Below are 16,323 nucleotides of genomic sequence, written 5' to 3' on the forward strand. Positions count from 1 at the left end.
CGAAGTTCGAAAATCGAAGTTCGTATCGTACCGTCCCTCTCGCTCTCGTATTAAATAGTATAAGTGTCAGAGGGACCGCACGACACGAACTTCGAGTTTCGTCGTAGCGCTGCTGTTTTATACAAAAGTCCAGTTCGTGCCACACGGCGACTCAAAATTCGTTGTACACATTATATGAAACCCAAATTACTCGACTCACAACACAAAAAATACGCTCGTCTTCACCTTTGGTGCTAATTTATCGCGGTGTCTCAATCATCCAAAATAATGAAGTTTTGAAGTGTTATAGTCTGTGTTTTTCTAAAGACTTATAAATATTGATTCTATTGCCGTGTTGTTGTGATAATGTGGTTTAATCGCTCATTTGTCTACACGAGAAGAGTGCAGGGTGATTTGTTGTTTGAGTAAGAAATTTTCTATATGCTTATAAATAGCTATTCGCTACTTATATTCTATACCATTGACGTAAAAATTAGGCCGAACCACATACACGTTTTATGTCCTTTTTATCGGCTTTATTATGGCCTTAATTTCAGGCATAGTAAATAACAGCGGTAACAACCGTTTTCTTAGATGGAAATACACACTGAACCAATTATGAATTAAACTTTGAAACCTTGTTTTAAGTACTAGGTACGTCCTTTAATACCTTTTTCACTTTAATGCTCGTAAAGTTCGTGATTATGCTGGATCTAGGCGACATAAAATAACTTTTTATGCTCTAGTGCATGAAGTAAAATCTTCGTCTAAGACCAAGGTAATCAGGTGTCAACAGCCACAAACAAAAAAAATTCTATATATATTTTTTCATAATTTGTAATTTATATACTTAAATATATAACGTTTTAAAGTTTCGTGATCTTTACTCATATTCAAAATACCACAAGAATAGAAATAGTTGCTTAGATTATAAAAAACATACAAAAAAAATACTTTTCAGAAATGGAACCCTTTTTAATACATAAAAATTATGGAAATGATTTGCACGTGTACCTACGTATGTATTGCATAATCTGGTAAACGATAGAAAAACCCTTCAGACACACACACACACACACACACACACACAACACACACACACACACACAAACATCACAACCTGTATTCCCAAATGGGGTAGGCAGAGCCCACGAAACGTTACCGCTTCGGAGCCACTTTAGCAATTTAAGGTTTTAAGTTTGACAAAAACGGTACAATAGTGACAGGTTGCTAGCCTGTCGCCTGCGGTATATCTTAACTTATATCCTCAGTCGCCTCTTACGACATCCACGGAAGAAATGGAGAGGTGTAATTCTAACCCGACACCACACGGTATACATCTACGTATTTTAGGCACTCACCAAAACAACGTCTATAACAGCTTGTTAAATATAATAACAATAATGCAACACACAACTATTTATGTCAATGCTAAGATCGAGCAATCGTTGCGTCAGTGATTGCCAAAACCAAACAGGTTCTATCCTACTGCAACGTGTTCGAGAACAACTCTAGTGACATTGACCCCTCTTACAGCAACTGTTCCGGACAATATTTTGTTTATATCTTACTGCAGAATCGGCTCAGCATGAAAAGAAATGAAAAATAAAGAAAGTCTAAAGGCGGTAAGGGTAACTTTAGTTTTTTTTCCTAATGATTTACGAGTATGAAAAGTATCTTAAAAATTAAAACTAAAACTATTTATCGAAAATATAAACTGAAATATAGATGCACAGAAAAACCAGAAAAATAGGACCAGCGCTGGGAATCGAACCCAGGTCCTCGGCATTCCGTGCCGCGTGCTATACCGCTACACCACCGCTGGACAACGGTACAGACACGGATTCCTCCTATGCACCACATATCGCAGCCTGTTTGTTTCTTATTTAGTCACTTAAGCAGCGACACTAGCGACATCTATGCTGTAGCCCTCATCGAGAAACTTTAAGCACTCCATTGGAACTAACCGCTCACCCGGACAAGAGATATCATTATTAAGCAATCAAATTAAGATTGCATCTATATTTCAGTTTGTATTTTCGATATGGGTTTTACAGGATGACCGTAAAAGTAACAAAAATTTGGAATTGAAATAAAAAATACAAAAAGATTCCAAAAACCAATCTTAAAACTATTTATTCAAGGAAATTCCTTAAGCAAGCAGGTTCCGAAGATGCTGGCAGCTTTTCCTCTCTTAATAGCTAGGCAAATTCTTTGTCTGAGGTAACTGCCAGCTCTTTCGGTCCCTCGGTGATGTCTACTAATCTCTTTGTTAATTCCTCTTAAAGCTTCAAAGCCCTAGGACCCCACGGAAGACTCTCGACAACTACCAGGACAAAGTCCTATTCGCTGCCTAAACCCCCGTATTAGTTTGTTTGTTTGTTTATATACTCTTTATTGTACAAAAAGCAAATACAAAAAGGTTATATAGAAGTGTTAAAGGTAGAAAGGCGGACTAATTGTAAAGGTACTTTCGCTTTTTCAGTCGCTTCAGATGCTGTTATTAACTCTGTAGCAGGTTCCATGGAGATAGGGGGGCGCGAGCGTGTTACTACGTTTCATCTCTCACAACTCGACCCATCTTCCATGGAATCCAACTCATACCATGCTATTGTCTCTTCTCTTTCAATACCACTTACTACCTGCGGGATCCAAAAAAGATGCTATATTTTTCATTTTCCTGACCCCAATGCTTAACTCACGCGAAGCATTATAATAGATGAAAAGGTGAACTGAAATAATTGCTTTGCTCACCTGGCGTCTTAAACAAAGCGCGCGCAAAGTAATTGTTTCGGTTCATTGAATTATGGACCGCCGCAAAGTAACTCCTGATTCAATAAATTATTTAAAGGAAGTTTTTATCCCGAAAAATTACATAGTTCCCGCAGGATAGTGATAGACGAGATTTTCGCTAATTTGTAACAATAAATTGTCTCGTTCAAGTCCCAGGCGTAATAATAACCTGATATAAAACCTTTTTTAAATTTGTTCCATTTAATGAAGATTTTAATATGCTATTGTGTATACAATACTAGTGACTTACACTTGCAATTTATATCAGTCAGTTAAATTTATATCACAAAAAGATGGTACCAAGTATCATTGTTATTCGAATAGATGATTACGTGAAATAATACGTGTACCTACTCAATTTGATATACTCGTAACCTTGGTCTATCAATGACATACAATTGAAATAATAGGAAGCTATTAAACGTCATTGCGGTTTTTAAACAGTAAATATTTTGGCATTTTCAAGGTAGACTCGTAAGTAAGTGTTGATCGCTGTCCCAGTCATCTTTAGTTTATATTTTATATCATTAGCAATAGAAGCGAAAGCAGAGTGTCAGCTATTGTACATTAGATAATACTTACATGTCCAGCACTCAGGACATATAATAAGAGGTACATATAGGAAAACGAAAACGAAAGGAATCATTTATTACGCCTTTACAAAACTATTGACACACCACTATTGGCATATACAAGCGATTAAGATTTTTCGTTGGTCGGATTCCCCGGTGGTCTTTTTTACACAACTTAGGTATCCTTGAGCAAACGTATTTTATTTCTAATAAAAAAAATATATATACCTGTACTTACGATACGAGTACAGTGATCGGATTCATCCTACACAACTCAGTTAATGTAGGTACACAAGTCGTTTAACTACAGCTGCACAGTTGCGAAAGTGTAATATTCAAATTGTTGTTTTAGACGGTTTTGTTCAACTTGACCCCGCATATTTAATTTTGTTTGTTTCAAATCTTGCAATGGCTTTTTCAACTACTTCCACTCAACCGATTCGTACAAAACCTTGCATACACGTTCAGTTCCTGTAACAATACGATATACAGTGATAATTTAACTAGGGACTGCTAATGGAGTCAGAAGACAGGTGGATAATTTATCTGCATCAGTAAATAGTAACTCTTCATGCTTGGGTTCATTGAGTTGATTTTTATAGTTGAACATATACGGACGAAGATGTAAATTGAGATATCAAATCACAATTCCTTTTACAGCTGTTAATTGCTTTTGCATTTTTGACTTTTGATCTGCGAATGTAATGTAAAATCCGATATTGACATTGAGTTAAGACTTAGCAAAAGTCGCAAAAACTGAGACAGAAATTGTCTGATAGTCAAAATACCACCAACACACGTTATATAAATTGTCTTCTTCGATCTCTTTAGAATAACGTGTTTGGTATGGGTTAAAAAAAGTTTTTTTTTTGGTTAATATTTAGTATTAAATACATATACGCTATAAACAGAAGTATGTAGTTCATTTATTTTAAGAAAAGTTCGAGGAATATCTAATTTTTAACCGACTTCATAAAAAGGAGGAGATTCTATGTTCCAATGTTTTTTTTTATGTATGTTCGCCGATTACTCAGTCAATTGTGGACCGATTTTCAAAATTATTTTTTTATTCGAAAGGGCACTCTTCTGAGGTGGTCCCATTGTCACCAAGTCAAGATCTGATGATGGAATCCTAGGGAAATCGAGGGCAAACCTCAAATTTTATAGGCACAACTATGGCGATTTTGGCATTTTTAGCATTAAGATGAGCGTTTACATTCAGAAAGTATCATTTGGTAAACTGGACCTGATGAAGAAGACCGTAGATGACCAATGTAACTTGTTAAATCTAAGTAATGCTCGCTCATCTATAAACGATCATTATTAATATACCTTGATAAGCGACTAAGAAGGAGCTTTAAGTTAATGATTCTTTCGAACTGATCTGATGCTGAAGCCGGAAGGTAGGCAACGGAACTCTGTTATAAAACAACGTAACTAAGCCGTGTTTGGGCTTCATGGAATCGTTGTGAGATGTACTTTGGCTACAAATCCTTAAAAAGTAAGAAATAAAGATAAAATTTAACAAAAAAAAAACCGACTCCAAAAAATAACAAAAAATGGAACCGACTACAAATTCCTTGAAAATATTTTACTAGCACTAGGTACCCACTAGCTCGAAGTCGGTGACTCAGCACGACCCAGCAGGATGGATTGAAACCCATAGTATGTATGTAGGTAAGGTAGAAGACTATTGTTCCATTCCTGCTGGCTCGTGCTGAGGCACCGACTTCGAGCTAGTGGGTACCTAGTGCTAGTAAAATATTTTCAAGGAATTTGTAGTCGGTTCCATTTTTTGTTATTTTTTTGTTTAAAACAAAGACTTAAAGTGTAACTAAATTACCAAATGACATTACGCATGTCTCTTTCCTAGAAAAAGACAACCGAAACGGAAACAAATATGAAGAACAAAAATGCATGAGGTAGAAAAAGACAAAACTAAGCAAAGAAAACAAGTAACAGTACCTACCTACCTTTTCACGCTTAGGCTGCATTTCCACCAGAGTTGTGCGAGGATGAGGAGGAGTTGCGAGGAATGTGTTTGTCATTTTTTTTATCAAATAGCTGGCAAACGAGCATGCGGGTCACCTGATGGTAAGCGATCACCGCCACCCATGGACACCTACAGCAATAATTAGGACTGCGTAAAATTGCATAGTTCCCGCGGGATATAAAAACGAATTTTCGCAAACAGAATCGCAGGAAAAAGCCAGTACCTAAACAATAACACCTCATACGTTTCAAACAAGCTCAGAGATCACAGTACCTACCTAATTGTACCATAATTGCCGAGTTATGACGGCCGAGTACTATGAATATGTGCCATTTATAGTTATAGACTGTATAACGGGTAGTAACTATGCTGAATCACGTTCCGGGCCGTGGATAAATAATACGTTGTAGACATTTCCGTCCACTCATAACCTGACCAACATAAAGTTGGAAACCCCCGACATTGTCACTTCAAAGTTCAATATCTCAAAAACGGCTGAACCGATTTTGATGAAACATGCCTAAGAACCATCGCTAGAAACTCTGCTTTCAAGTTAAAAAAACGCGTTGAAATCGATTTACCCGTTTAAGAGCTACGGTGCCACAGACAGACACACAGATAAACAGACACACATAGCGGTCAAACTTATAACATCCCTCTTTTAGCGTCGGGGGTTATAAACTGAATTAATATTTCCAAACTGCGGGATAGTTTCAAAAACATATTGAAATGATTTATAAGAATTGGCGTACTTATATAAAATAAAAAAACATAAAATAAAATATAAATAAATAAAATATTCTGTAGCTTAAAACCCGAGATTGATGAGCTTTTCAGTGAAGGAAAACATCGAGAACCTGGCACGGACCGAAAACCGTTAATAAACATTAATTCGTTTTTAAAGAATATAAAAGTCTATCACGAATAATTATTGGAATAGACACATTAACTTGAAGTGTTCAATCACACAACATTTTTAATTTTCATTCAATTTTAATATGGAATAATCGAGAAAAACTAACAAAAATGTAACGTTGCCAGCTCAGCAGGTATAAACGCTCTTAAAATTACCTTATTGACACCTTTAAACATATTTAACAGTTTTACATTTAGCTAGGCTGGCATGAATAGTGCCTACAGCCTTATCACACAAAATAGGCGCACTTAGACGTCGAGTTGCGGAAAACAACCCGCTAATACCTATAGGTATACCTAATACCTTATACCTATACCTAATAGTTTTACATAAGGTCCTGTCTGGTAGAGATGATGTTTAGCAAACGAAAGGAGATGTCGTCTCTCATCTTGGCCTAGGTATTTAAGTACTATACTATTCTATACGCCTACTGCCGGGAACAAGCCTCCTCTCAAAGAGACGGCTTGCGCTGTAGCTCCACGGTTCCTCAGTTCCTCTGTAGTTCTCCTCAATAAAATGCTAATAAAATGTATTATACATAAGTAATTTTGAACATGACACTACCGTGAGACTTACTCATATTAAAAAATTGTACCGGATAACTCACGTCTTAAATCGAGTTTATCTCGACATGTTTCGGGCTAGTTAGACGTATAGTCATAAATATACATAAGTACTTAATGGTAATTTATGACCAAATTTTATACGCTCTTTTAGTTTATAGTTTTGACAAGATGGCGCTTTGATTTAAATATTTGGCTAGCCTTGGTTTTGAAATATTTGCCCACAAACGTTTACCTGGCAAATTCACGACTTAGATTAAATAGACTTAGTAAACGAAACTAGCGATATTTTTAAGTGTGGCTGACACCATATGATAATATAGGTACTCGTAAAGAATGGATATGCCAGAAGCTCGTGGATTTACCCTGCCTAGACCTACAGTATCATTTTGATACTACTTTTTCCTTTTTTCGATTGCGATTTAGCAGATGCCGATCAAAGATCTCTGTTTATGTTCGGATTCGAATAAAAACTATTGAATTAGAAGAAAACTCTCGTTACAAAACATTCACATAAAAAAAAGTTAAAAAAACGTAAACTTAGCTAAGTAACTTTAACTTCAACAGTCGGGACCTAAGTACATATTGAAAACCATGACCGGCTAAAAAATTCCCAGTAATGGGTCCCAATTGTTGAAATTTATGTTACTCAGAGTGCCAGACTGATACTTCAGACTTGTTTTTCCTTTTAGTTTTTGTTTTGAATGAGCTAATTATTATCTTCTATTTGATACCCATTTTGTCACAATAGAAAACACTTCCATATTTTTAGGGTTCCGGAGCCAAAATGGCAAAAACGGAACCCTTATAGTTTTTTTTTTTAGGGTACCTCCCATAGACCTAAAGTGGGGGTGTTTTTTTTTCTCATCCAACCCTATAGTGTGGGGTATCGTTGGATAGGTCTTTTAAAACCATTACGGATTTGCTAAGACGATTTTTAGATTCAGTGATTTTTTCGCGAAATATTCAACTTTAAAGTATAAAAAAAAAAACATTAAAATCGAGGGTCCGCTCGAAAAATAATCCAAAAATTTCGTATGTACCATCAGCCAAATATGTGGTCTACCACCCTAAAGCTGATAATCGTTTGCATGGCATAAAACAATAATGCCAATAGACATGTCTGTCAACTTGAAAGCTCGCCTTTAGCGACATATTCATTTGATAGGAACTTGTTGAAAAATTGGTAGACCACTTATTTGGCTGATGGTACGCATATGCGTGTAGATTACTTATACTACAAGTAAGTAGATGTTTCTGCGGCTGTACGTAAGCCCACGCACTTCCTGGTCCATTGTTTGATCCAGAGTTAAAGGTCAAGAGTATTATGAATAAGCCACATCAACACGCACCAAGTGAACGCTCATTGGAAATATAATTTCGGTTTTTTTTTAACAATAAGACATATTTTTGTTTGTTTTGCACGGAGAACGGATGACCGTTGGGGCCGCAAAGTTCTCGAATGGAAGCCGCGAATAGGAGTGTAACGTAGGACGTCTATCAACGAGATGGACGGATGACCTGGGGCCGTATTGTCTATTTCTATTGGATCATGAAAAACACATTTCTCCCCACACATCCTCGGACATCTCTGGTAGAAACGCGGCCTTGGACGAGAGTAGAAATAAATAAATTAATAAATATCATGGGACACTTGACACCAATCGACCTAGTCCCAAACTAAGCAAAGCTTGTACTATGGATACCTACTAGGCAACGGATAAACATACTTAAGTATATAGATAAATACGTATTAAACATCCAAGACCCGAGAACAAGCATTCGTATTAATATTCATACAAATATCTGCCCTGGCCGGGAATCGAACCCGGGACCTCAAGCTTCGTAGTCAGGTTCTCTAACCACTTAGCCATCCGGTGGTCAAAGAAATAATGAATGCAATTAGGAACATCAGCGTTAGATAATAATGTGGCCTTTGAACTTGGGATTGCACTAGATCCAACACTGATCCCAAAGCCCAAAAATATGCTGGATCTAGCATTACAATCTCTAACCAGAACTTTACTTTCCAGGACGGACGAACGTGGCATAGCGGTGAAGATATACGAAGGTGTAGTGACGACGTTGGAAGTGATATTGCTGTTGATTAAGATGACGATAACGTTCTTCTACTCGATGTATCAGCTCGCGGTGCCGCCGGAGCCAAAGAGTGTGGAAGGGGAGATCATACTGGTAAGTAGGTAATACTCGTAGTAGTTACCACCACCAATCATTATTACCAAAGGGTGATTGTCAAAGTTGAAGTTAAAATATCTTTATTCAATTTACGCTAGGTATTTCTTTATTTATTCGTCTGGCATACATTTAAAATAAGCTTATAATATAAAGTTACGTAATACTATTGGGACTTTTAACAAGCAATAATGAATGTCGAAAAATGTACTATCGCACCGGTTCTAAAAAATTTGAGAAGAACCCGGCAAAAAACTCAACGAGTTCTTTTTTAATCAGATTACTTTGCCCACCCGCGACCTAAATCCCGCAGGTCCCGGGTGAGCAAAGTAATTGTTTCAGTTTATTGATATGATGGACCTCCATAGGCGTATATAGAGGGGGGGCCGGGTGATCTTCACACAAAAATCCAGGCCAACCTTAGATACGCCAATGTGGACCTCCGCAAAGTAGCGCCTGATTCAATAAAATATTTACAATGTTAAATATAACACTAGCAACACTATAGTCAACCATTAATGGCGTAAAAATGGGAACTTTACAGTTATTTGTAGTCTAAAAACTCTAACTATAGATGCACTTTTTGACCAACCACCTTTTCAGACCTCATTCAAATTTTACGAAGGTTACTTGAAGGTTAGGTCTTTTATTGTGTAAGACAGCTTGTTGAATATTTTTACACTCATAATTATAAGTATTTTTAGTAACGAGTGATAATTTTGACAGTGGAATATTGGTACAACTTATTGCGATACCTACTGCGAGCGAGAAGGATTTTTGAAATATAACTTAAGCGTGGTCATAGTAAAGGTATGACTACATTTGATAGGTAAAGACCTAGTTAATAATGGTTGTCCATTGTATTTTTTTGTCAAGTTTGTATTTTTCTTGCTTTCTCAACTAGCTTACTGAAGTTTACTGAAGCTAGTTGAGATAGCAAGATAAATATGAACTTTCCGACCAAATACCATGGCAAAACATAACTCACTACATATATACAACGGCTTTGTGTTATTTAAACGACGCAAAATGACGTATTACCGGTCAACATTGACAGTAATTATGTAATCATCATTTAAATGTATGCAATATTGTCATTGTTTATTGACCTCGAATTTGGCGACAGTCCAAATGCTGATGGATACGCCTGGGCTGGCATAGTTTAGGCTGCGATTATTTTGCCTGTTCAATCCTAACCTAACTATGTCTGTCTGTTACCTTGTCATGCTTAAACCGCTGAATCAATTTAGATTATATTTGACTAGCCGTTATCCGCGACTCCGTCCGCGCAGAATTCGTTTATCGCTATCCCGCGGGAACTATGCAATTTTACGGGATAAAAACTCAGCTATGTCCTTCTCCGGGACTCAAACTATCTGTATACCGAATTTCATCTAAATCGGTTCAGTGGTTTAGGCGTGATGAAGTAACAAAGGAACAAACAAATAAATAAAACAAACAGACTTACAAACTTTCGCATTTATAATATTAAGAAGAAAGAAGATATGGTAGTTGGAACTTGGAATCCTCATTCGCTATATGAAACTCTAAAGTGTAAATTCATTACTCTTCCTTTGGCTTTGCCGTAGTCGAGTAAAAAAAAAATTAAAACGTCAAAAATACCCATAAAAATAGTCTTAAACTCTGTTAAGTAATAACACCATTCAAATGGTCGTAGTTTTGCCAAAATGATCTAAAGCATTGTCATGTTATTCTTTAACGCTTTTGATGTTACTGAAACTAGTTTAAAGAAAAAATTGTTGAGATTTGGAAAAAAAGCCCTCTTGTTCTGAGAGAAGGCCTGTGCCCAGCAGTGGGACGTATATAGGCTGGGATGATGATGATGATTTGGAAAAAAATTGCATAACTACGTCCAAATATTTTTATGATCGATACATTAATTAACATACCAAGTAATAAATCCTAATGCGAAATATAGTGACTGCACCAGTTGGGACCTATAACATACTTACTTGAAAATCTTGCCCTTACTGCTAAATCTTGCTGAGCGACCCGCGCGGCCGCTTGCCTTATCCGGTAAGCTGTAAAATACGCGTACATTTGAGGCTAACAGCAACAGTCCATGGTTCGAAAAAAAAGACAGCTAAACTCACAAATATTCCACAGGACCGGACGGTTCCATTCAACACGAGACTTGTGATTACGTTAGTCATTGATCAACATGTTGTTCACAGATCACAGGCGCCGGTCACGGCATGGGCCGCGAGGTGGCGCTGCGGTTCGCTAAACTTGGGGGCACCATCGTGTGCATAGACATCAACGCTGCCGGCAACCAGGAGACAGTGGACATGATCAAGGCCAACCAGGGGAAAGCCCACCGATTTGAGTATGAACTTTTACTTTGAATCCTTCAAAATAAAAATCTTTAAAGTGCCAGATGAGATGAGAATTTAAGTGCAAAAGGGTGCTCGGGGTTTCACTACGGGCTCGAATCAGAAATAAGGACCGTAGAAGAATGACGGTTACCGACGTAGCCAAACGAATTAGCTCGTTGAAGTGGCAATGAGCAGGCCATACAACACCGATAAACAGGTGGCCGTTGGGGCCGAAATTCGCGAATGGAAACAACGGAGCGACTATTTCTTCATTGCGCAGAACTGGCAAGTTGGCATGCTTGTTGCTCAGCGAGCTATTTCGCTAGCATGTTGGTCGGTTAAGTTCGCGAAAAAGCTTTAGCTCAGGCTAGTTCTCTTTCAAATAAATAAAAAACCACATTCAAATCGGTCCACCCGTTTAAGAGCTACGGTGCCACAGACATACAGACACACCCCTCTTTTGGCGTTAGGGGGTTAATAAGCAGACTTTGAAATCTACAGAGCCAAAGCCTAGTGACGTAAAATTTTATCATCGATCGATATTTTGAAACAAACCCAAAAACACACTGATCAGTGATCAAATACTCCGATTTCAAAACTAGCGCATTATTTGTACATTACTTATGAGTTATTCTGTGTTACAGATCACGTGTTGATAGCCTCTCGATTATCATGTTAAATATTACGTTTCGATTATCATGTTCATCTCGATATTTCTCGATAATCGTACGGCAAACATCGATTATGATGGTAAACACTTCAAACCACTAACAAGGAAGCTTTATCTCGACAAATATTGGGCAGGCGTGGTCTATTGATATATACATTTATAAATTCTGAAAATCTCAGAGGTACAAGCCCGGACTCGAACTTACGATCCACTGCTTGAAAGGCCATAGTTCAAAACACTAAGCTAGCACTCCTCTTCGACTACTATAAGGGTAGTCTGGATCTATCAAACAGGGTATCAACAAAATGGTTCATTTTGCGGCTGCAGTCATTTACACTCCGTTGTCATGCAAAGGCATTAGTCCACCGGGATGTATGATGAGTGCTAGATAAAAATGATAAAGTGATTGTTAAAAACTTCATTAGCACATACAAATGAGGAAACTAATCAGCTTACCAGGGAACCTTTTCATAATCAATTTCTCTATGACGTCTTTGGCAGATGTATGGGATGTTAACATGATACCTATTAGCACAAGATTCGGACCCGGTGATTCAATTTCCTTGACCTTACATACTGTCGGTAAATAAAATGTATTATTAAGGCGAAAATAGCTTCCAGTGACCTTCTTATTTTTCCTAGTTTCCTCAATTTGATCTTAGTCTTATGCCAATTAAGATAAGCCAAAACAAAGCAATAAACAATAAAACAACATCACTATGTTAAATATTCTACACTGTAGGTATTCCATTCCATTCTACTATTATAAAACATGGAAACTTAATTTTATTACCAAAGACCAAACATTTTAAACTAAACAAAAAATAACGACCAGATTCTGCGATGACGTAATGTCACTAAAATAATATCCTTACATAAGCATTTTAAAAATTCAAATACCTATGTAATTAGTCTTCACAAAGTTCGGATTCGTAAAAAACGTGATTAATATCTAAATGTTCAGAGACGTTTTAGGTATCGATTATGGAAAATATGAAGATATAACAAACAAATTTTATTCCATTTGTCATGGAGACTTTTCGCTTTGGTAGATTTCAATTTTAACAAAATGTTGACTAATATACTGTGTTTCTGAGGCAAGCTAAGAAATAGACAATGAGACAATGACCTTTGGGTCCACCGCAGTGATCACCAACCTTTTTTGGTGAGGTTCTAAGATTATCCACTGCATTACTTGTAATGTATGAATGAAATAAAGAAACTATTTAAAGTCATTCTAAACATGCTGAAACCGGTTTTTTTTCGACGGTAACATAGTAAATAGTTTGTGTCCTTGTCCGTTCGTCCCTGGAAACAAACTTTAGCATTCCTTCCCAATTACTTATAGTATAGATAAAGTGTTTGTCAATATTACACTGCGGTTAACTATATTTTTTGTCATGTATAGGCATATTTTAAAAAGCCGTGGTGGCCTAGTGGTTTGACCTATCGCCTCTCAAGCAGAGGGTCGTGGGTTCAAACCCCGGCTCGCACCTCTGAGTTTTTCGAAATTCATGTGCGGAATTACATTTGATATTTACCACGAGCTTTGCGGTGAAGGAAACATCGTGAGGAAACCTGCACAAGCAATTTAATGGTGCGTGTGAAGTTCCCAATCCGCACTGGGCCCGCGTGGGAACTATGGCCCAAGCCCTCTTGTTCTGAGAGGAGGTCTGTGCCCAGCAGTGGGACGTATATAGGCTGGGATGATGATGATGATGAGGCATATTTTACGATTAACATGTGTCAATTAAAAAGTAAATTTGGCGGTCATTATAAATTAATGTCTACTATGTTAAAGTACTCCAGCGCAAAAATTAAGTTTATTGTACTCGTAAAGAAACAATAATGATGCAGATAATGTATGTAGATACTAAGGCAACAATAAATAGGGAGGAGATATGTACCTATAGGTAATGTACAAGACAAGCCACGGGACACAATAAATTAAAAAATCAAAAACCCGACTGCCTTAAAAATACTAACTAAAAAGAAGAAAACAAGTCTAGTGGGCTAGAACTTTGTTAAGTAGCTAACTTAAAGTTCAACAGTCGGGATCCATTAGGTAATAATTTTTGAGCGTCACGATTTGAATGGGTCCCGACTGTTGAACTTTAAGTTAGCTACTTAACAAAGTTCTAGCCCACTAGACTTGTTTTCTTCTTTTTAGTTAGTATTTTTAAGGCAGTCGGGTTTTTGATTTTTTAAATTATTGTTCTATTTTCACACTTTTCTGTGAAAGTGGTATATTAAAACAGTTATAACCCGTATATTTTTATAATGGGCTAATTATTAGCTTTCATTTGATACCCCACTCAATAGGTTTAAACAAAAAACATTTTTTGAAAACTTACAATTTGGCGCCAAAAATCCGCCATTTTAATTTTTTTACAATTTCATATACCCACTGTCACTCGCGTCATTAAGACGAATCTAATGACGTATCATTTATCAAAATCGGTGCAGCCGTTGAGTAGTTATGAGAGGACATAGGAATAGACATACTTACATACATACACATACACGTCAAACACATAACCTTCCTTCTTCGCAGTCGCTTCGCAGTCGGGTTAAAAGGCTAGCTAAAAAACGATTGTGGTCTTACTTTTCACGTCCACGATTCCAGATGTGACGTCACAGACAGCGCAGCAGTATCTGCACTGGCGGAGCGCGTGCGCCGCGAAGTTGGCGAAGTCACGATGTTGATCAACAACGCCGGGATCATGCCGTGCAAGCCGCTCGCGCAACACGCCGAGAAGGAGATCCGAACCATGTTCGAGGTCAACGTCCTGGCACATTTCTGGGTAAGACTTAACTTTGATTGGTGACATCGTATGTTGATCTACGTCTACGCCGTAGGCATTATGCCGTGTAAGGCCATTATTTAAGTTAACATTCATTTGCCTTTTGTCACCTGTCAATTCATCATCATCATAATCATCATCATCAGCCGTAGGATGCCGACTGTTGGACATAGGCCTCTCCCATACTGTTCGACATAGGACTGTGACATTTGCACCTGCAACCTTGTGCAAGGTCCGCCCGGATTGCTACCACCATCTTGCTCGCTAATCCTGCCGTGAAGCAGCAGTGCTTGCACTGTTGTGTTTCGGCGTGGGAGAGTACGACAGCCGGTGAAATTACTGGTACTTGAGGTATCCCATCTTAGGCCTCTAGGTTGGCAACGTCAGGGGTATTGCAGATGTTTATGGGCGGTGGTGATTTCTTACCATCAGGAGACCCACTTGCTCGTTTGCCATCCAGCCGAATAAAAAAAACACATTCGCTTTTTATCTTTTTCTGACTAAACAAACATACAATTTGGGAGAAAGAAGAAAAATACTTACATACAAGATACGCGCGAAAAACAATGCCACTCCTTGCAGTCGGGTTAGACAAACAGAAGAAAACAATACTATTATACACCTAATATAATTTTATTTACATCCTTAACGATGGTGACACCAACTGTTACCAAAAAGAGGTTTCCACTCGGCATGTGTTGCCACATAATGGTTGCAACAACGCTTATTTTCTGCAGAGCTCCATTGTTAAAAGCAGGAATATTTAATTTCTTATCATTGAAGTGTTTTACGTGGCACAGCCGATCTATACAGAAATCTCTTCAGCACAGGCTGTAAATGCTTCCTCTCGTAACTTCCAGATGCTCCAAGCCTTTCTGCCATCCATGATGGAGCGTAACCACGGCCACATAGTGGCCATGTCGTCGATGGCTGGCATCCTCGGCCTCCGCAACCTGGTGCCCTACTGCGCGTCCAAGTTTGCCGTGCGAGGCATGATGGAAGCCCTGCATGAGGAGATGAGGGAAGACGCTAAGGACTACAGTGGAGTAAGTAGATGAAAAAAATAATTTTGAGATACTTACGAGTAGCGTAAGGCTATAAAGACTAAAGGGTTTAACTTAAGATTATAAGTCAGGGATGATTCAAGCAATGACAGCTCGACGCAAAGGGCAAGTTTAAATAATACTAATTAAACGTGCAAACCAAGCCTTTTAATGGATAACCCTCTGTATTCTGTAAGTGAGTTCGCTAATCCAGGCTTAGTCTCGGACTAAACTTAATCCTTGTGATGCCTAGTTTAGATGGAGTAATATTGAGTATACCTAACTTTTCTGTTTCGATTGATGTTGTAGTTTGCCTGTGGATTTATTTGAAATTTTGTAGTAAAATTTATTTACCTTAACTACTATTTTGCATGCATATAGCATAGTATAGCATGGATTATTTATGCCGATGATTGCATGTCGTGCAAGAGCTTGAAGAACTCGAGATTAGAACAGGAGGT

General features: G+C 37.8%; 1 protein-coding gene across 2 annotated transcripts in view; it reads left to right on the forward strand.

The window, feature by feature from the left end:
- LOC141438347 (short-chain dehydrogenase/reductase family 16C member 6-like) overlaps window positions 1-15,892 on the forward strand; it is a 30,881-nt gene extending 14,989 nt beyond the window's left edge. For both annotated transcript variants that reach the window (XM_074102199.1, XM_074102198.1), the window contains exons 3-6: window positions 8,850-9,009; window positions 11,205-11,356; window positions 14,642-14,819; window positions 15,680-15,892. In XM_074102199.1, coding sequence (XP_073958300.1) covers window positions 8,850-9,009; window positions 11,205-11,356; window positions 14,642-14,819; window positions 15,680-15,877 — 688 coding nt within the window. In that variant the 3' untranslated portion in view covers window positions 15,878-15,892. The remainder of the gene's footprint in view (window positions 1-8,849; window positions 9,010-11,204; window positions 11,357-14,641; window positions 14,820-15,679) is intronic.
- The last annotated feature ends 431 nt before the right edge of the window (window positions 15,893-16,323 follow it).

Source organism: Choristoneura fumiferana, chromosome 18, assembly GCF_025370935.1.
Source record: "Choristoneura fumiferana chromosome 18, NRCan_CFum_1, whole genome shotgun sequence".
Taxonomy (NCBI): Eukaryota; Metazoa; Arthropoda; class Insecta; order Lepidoptera; family Tortricidae; genus Choristoneura; species Choristoneura fumiferana.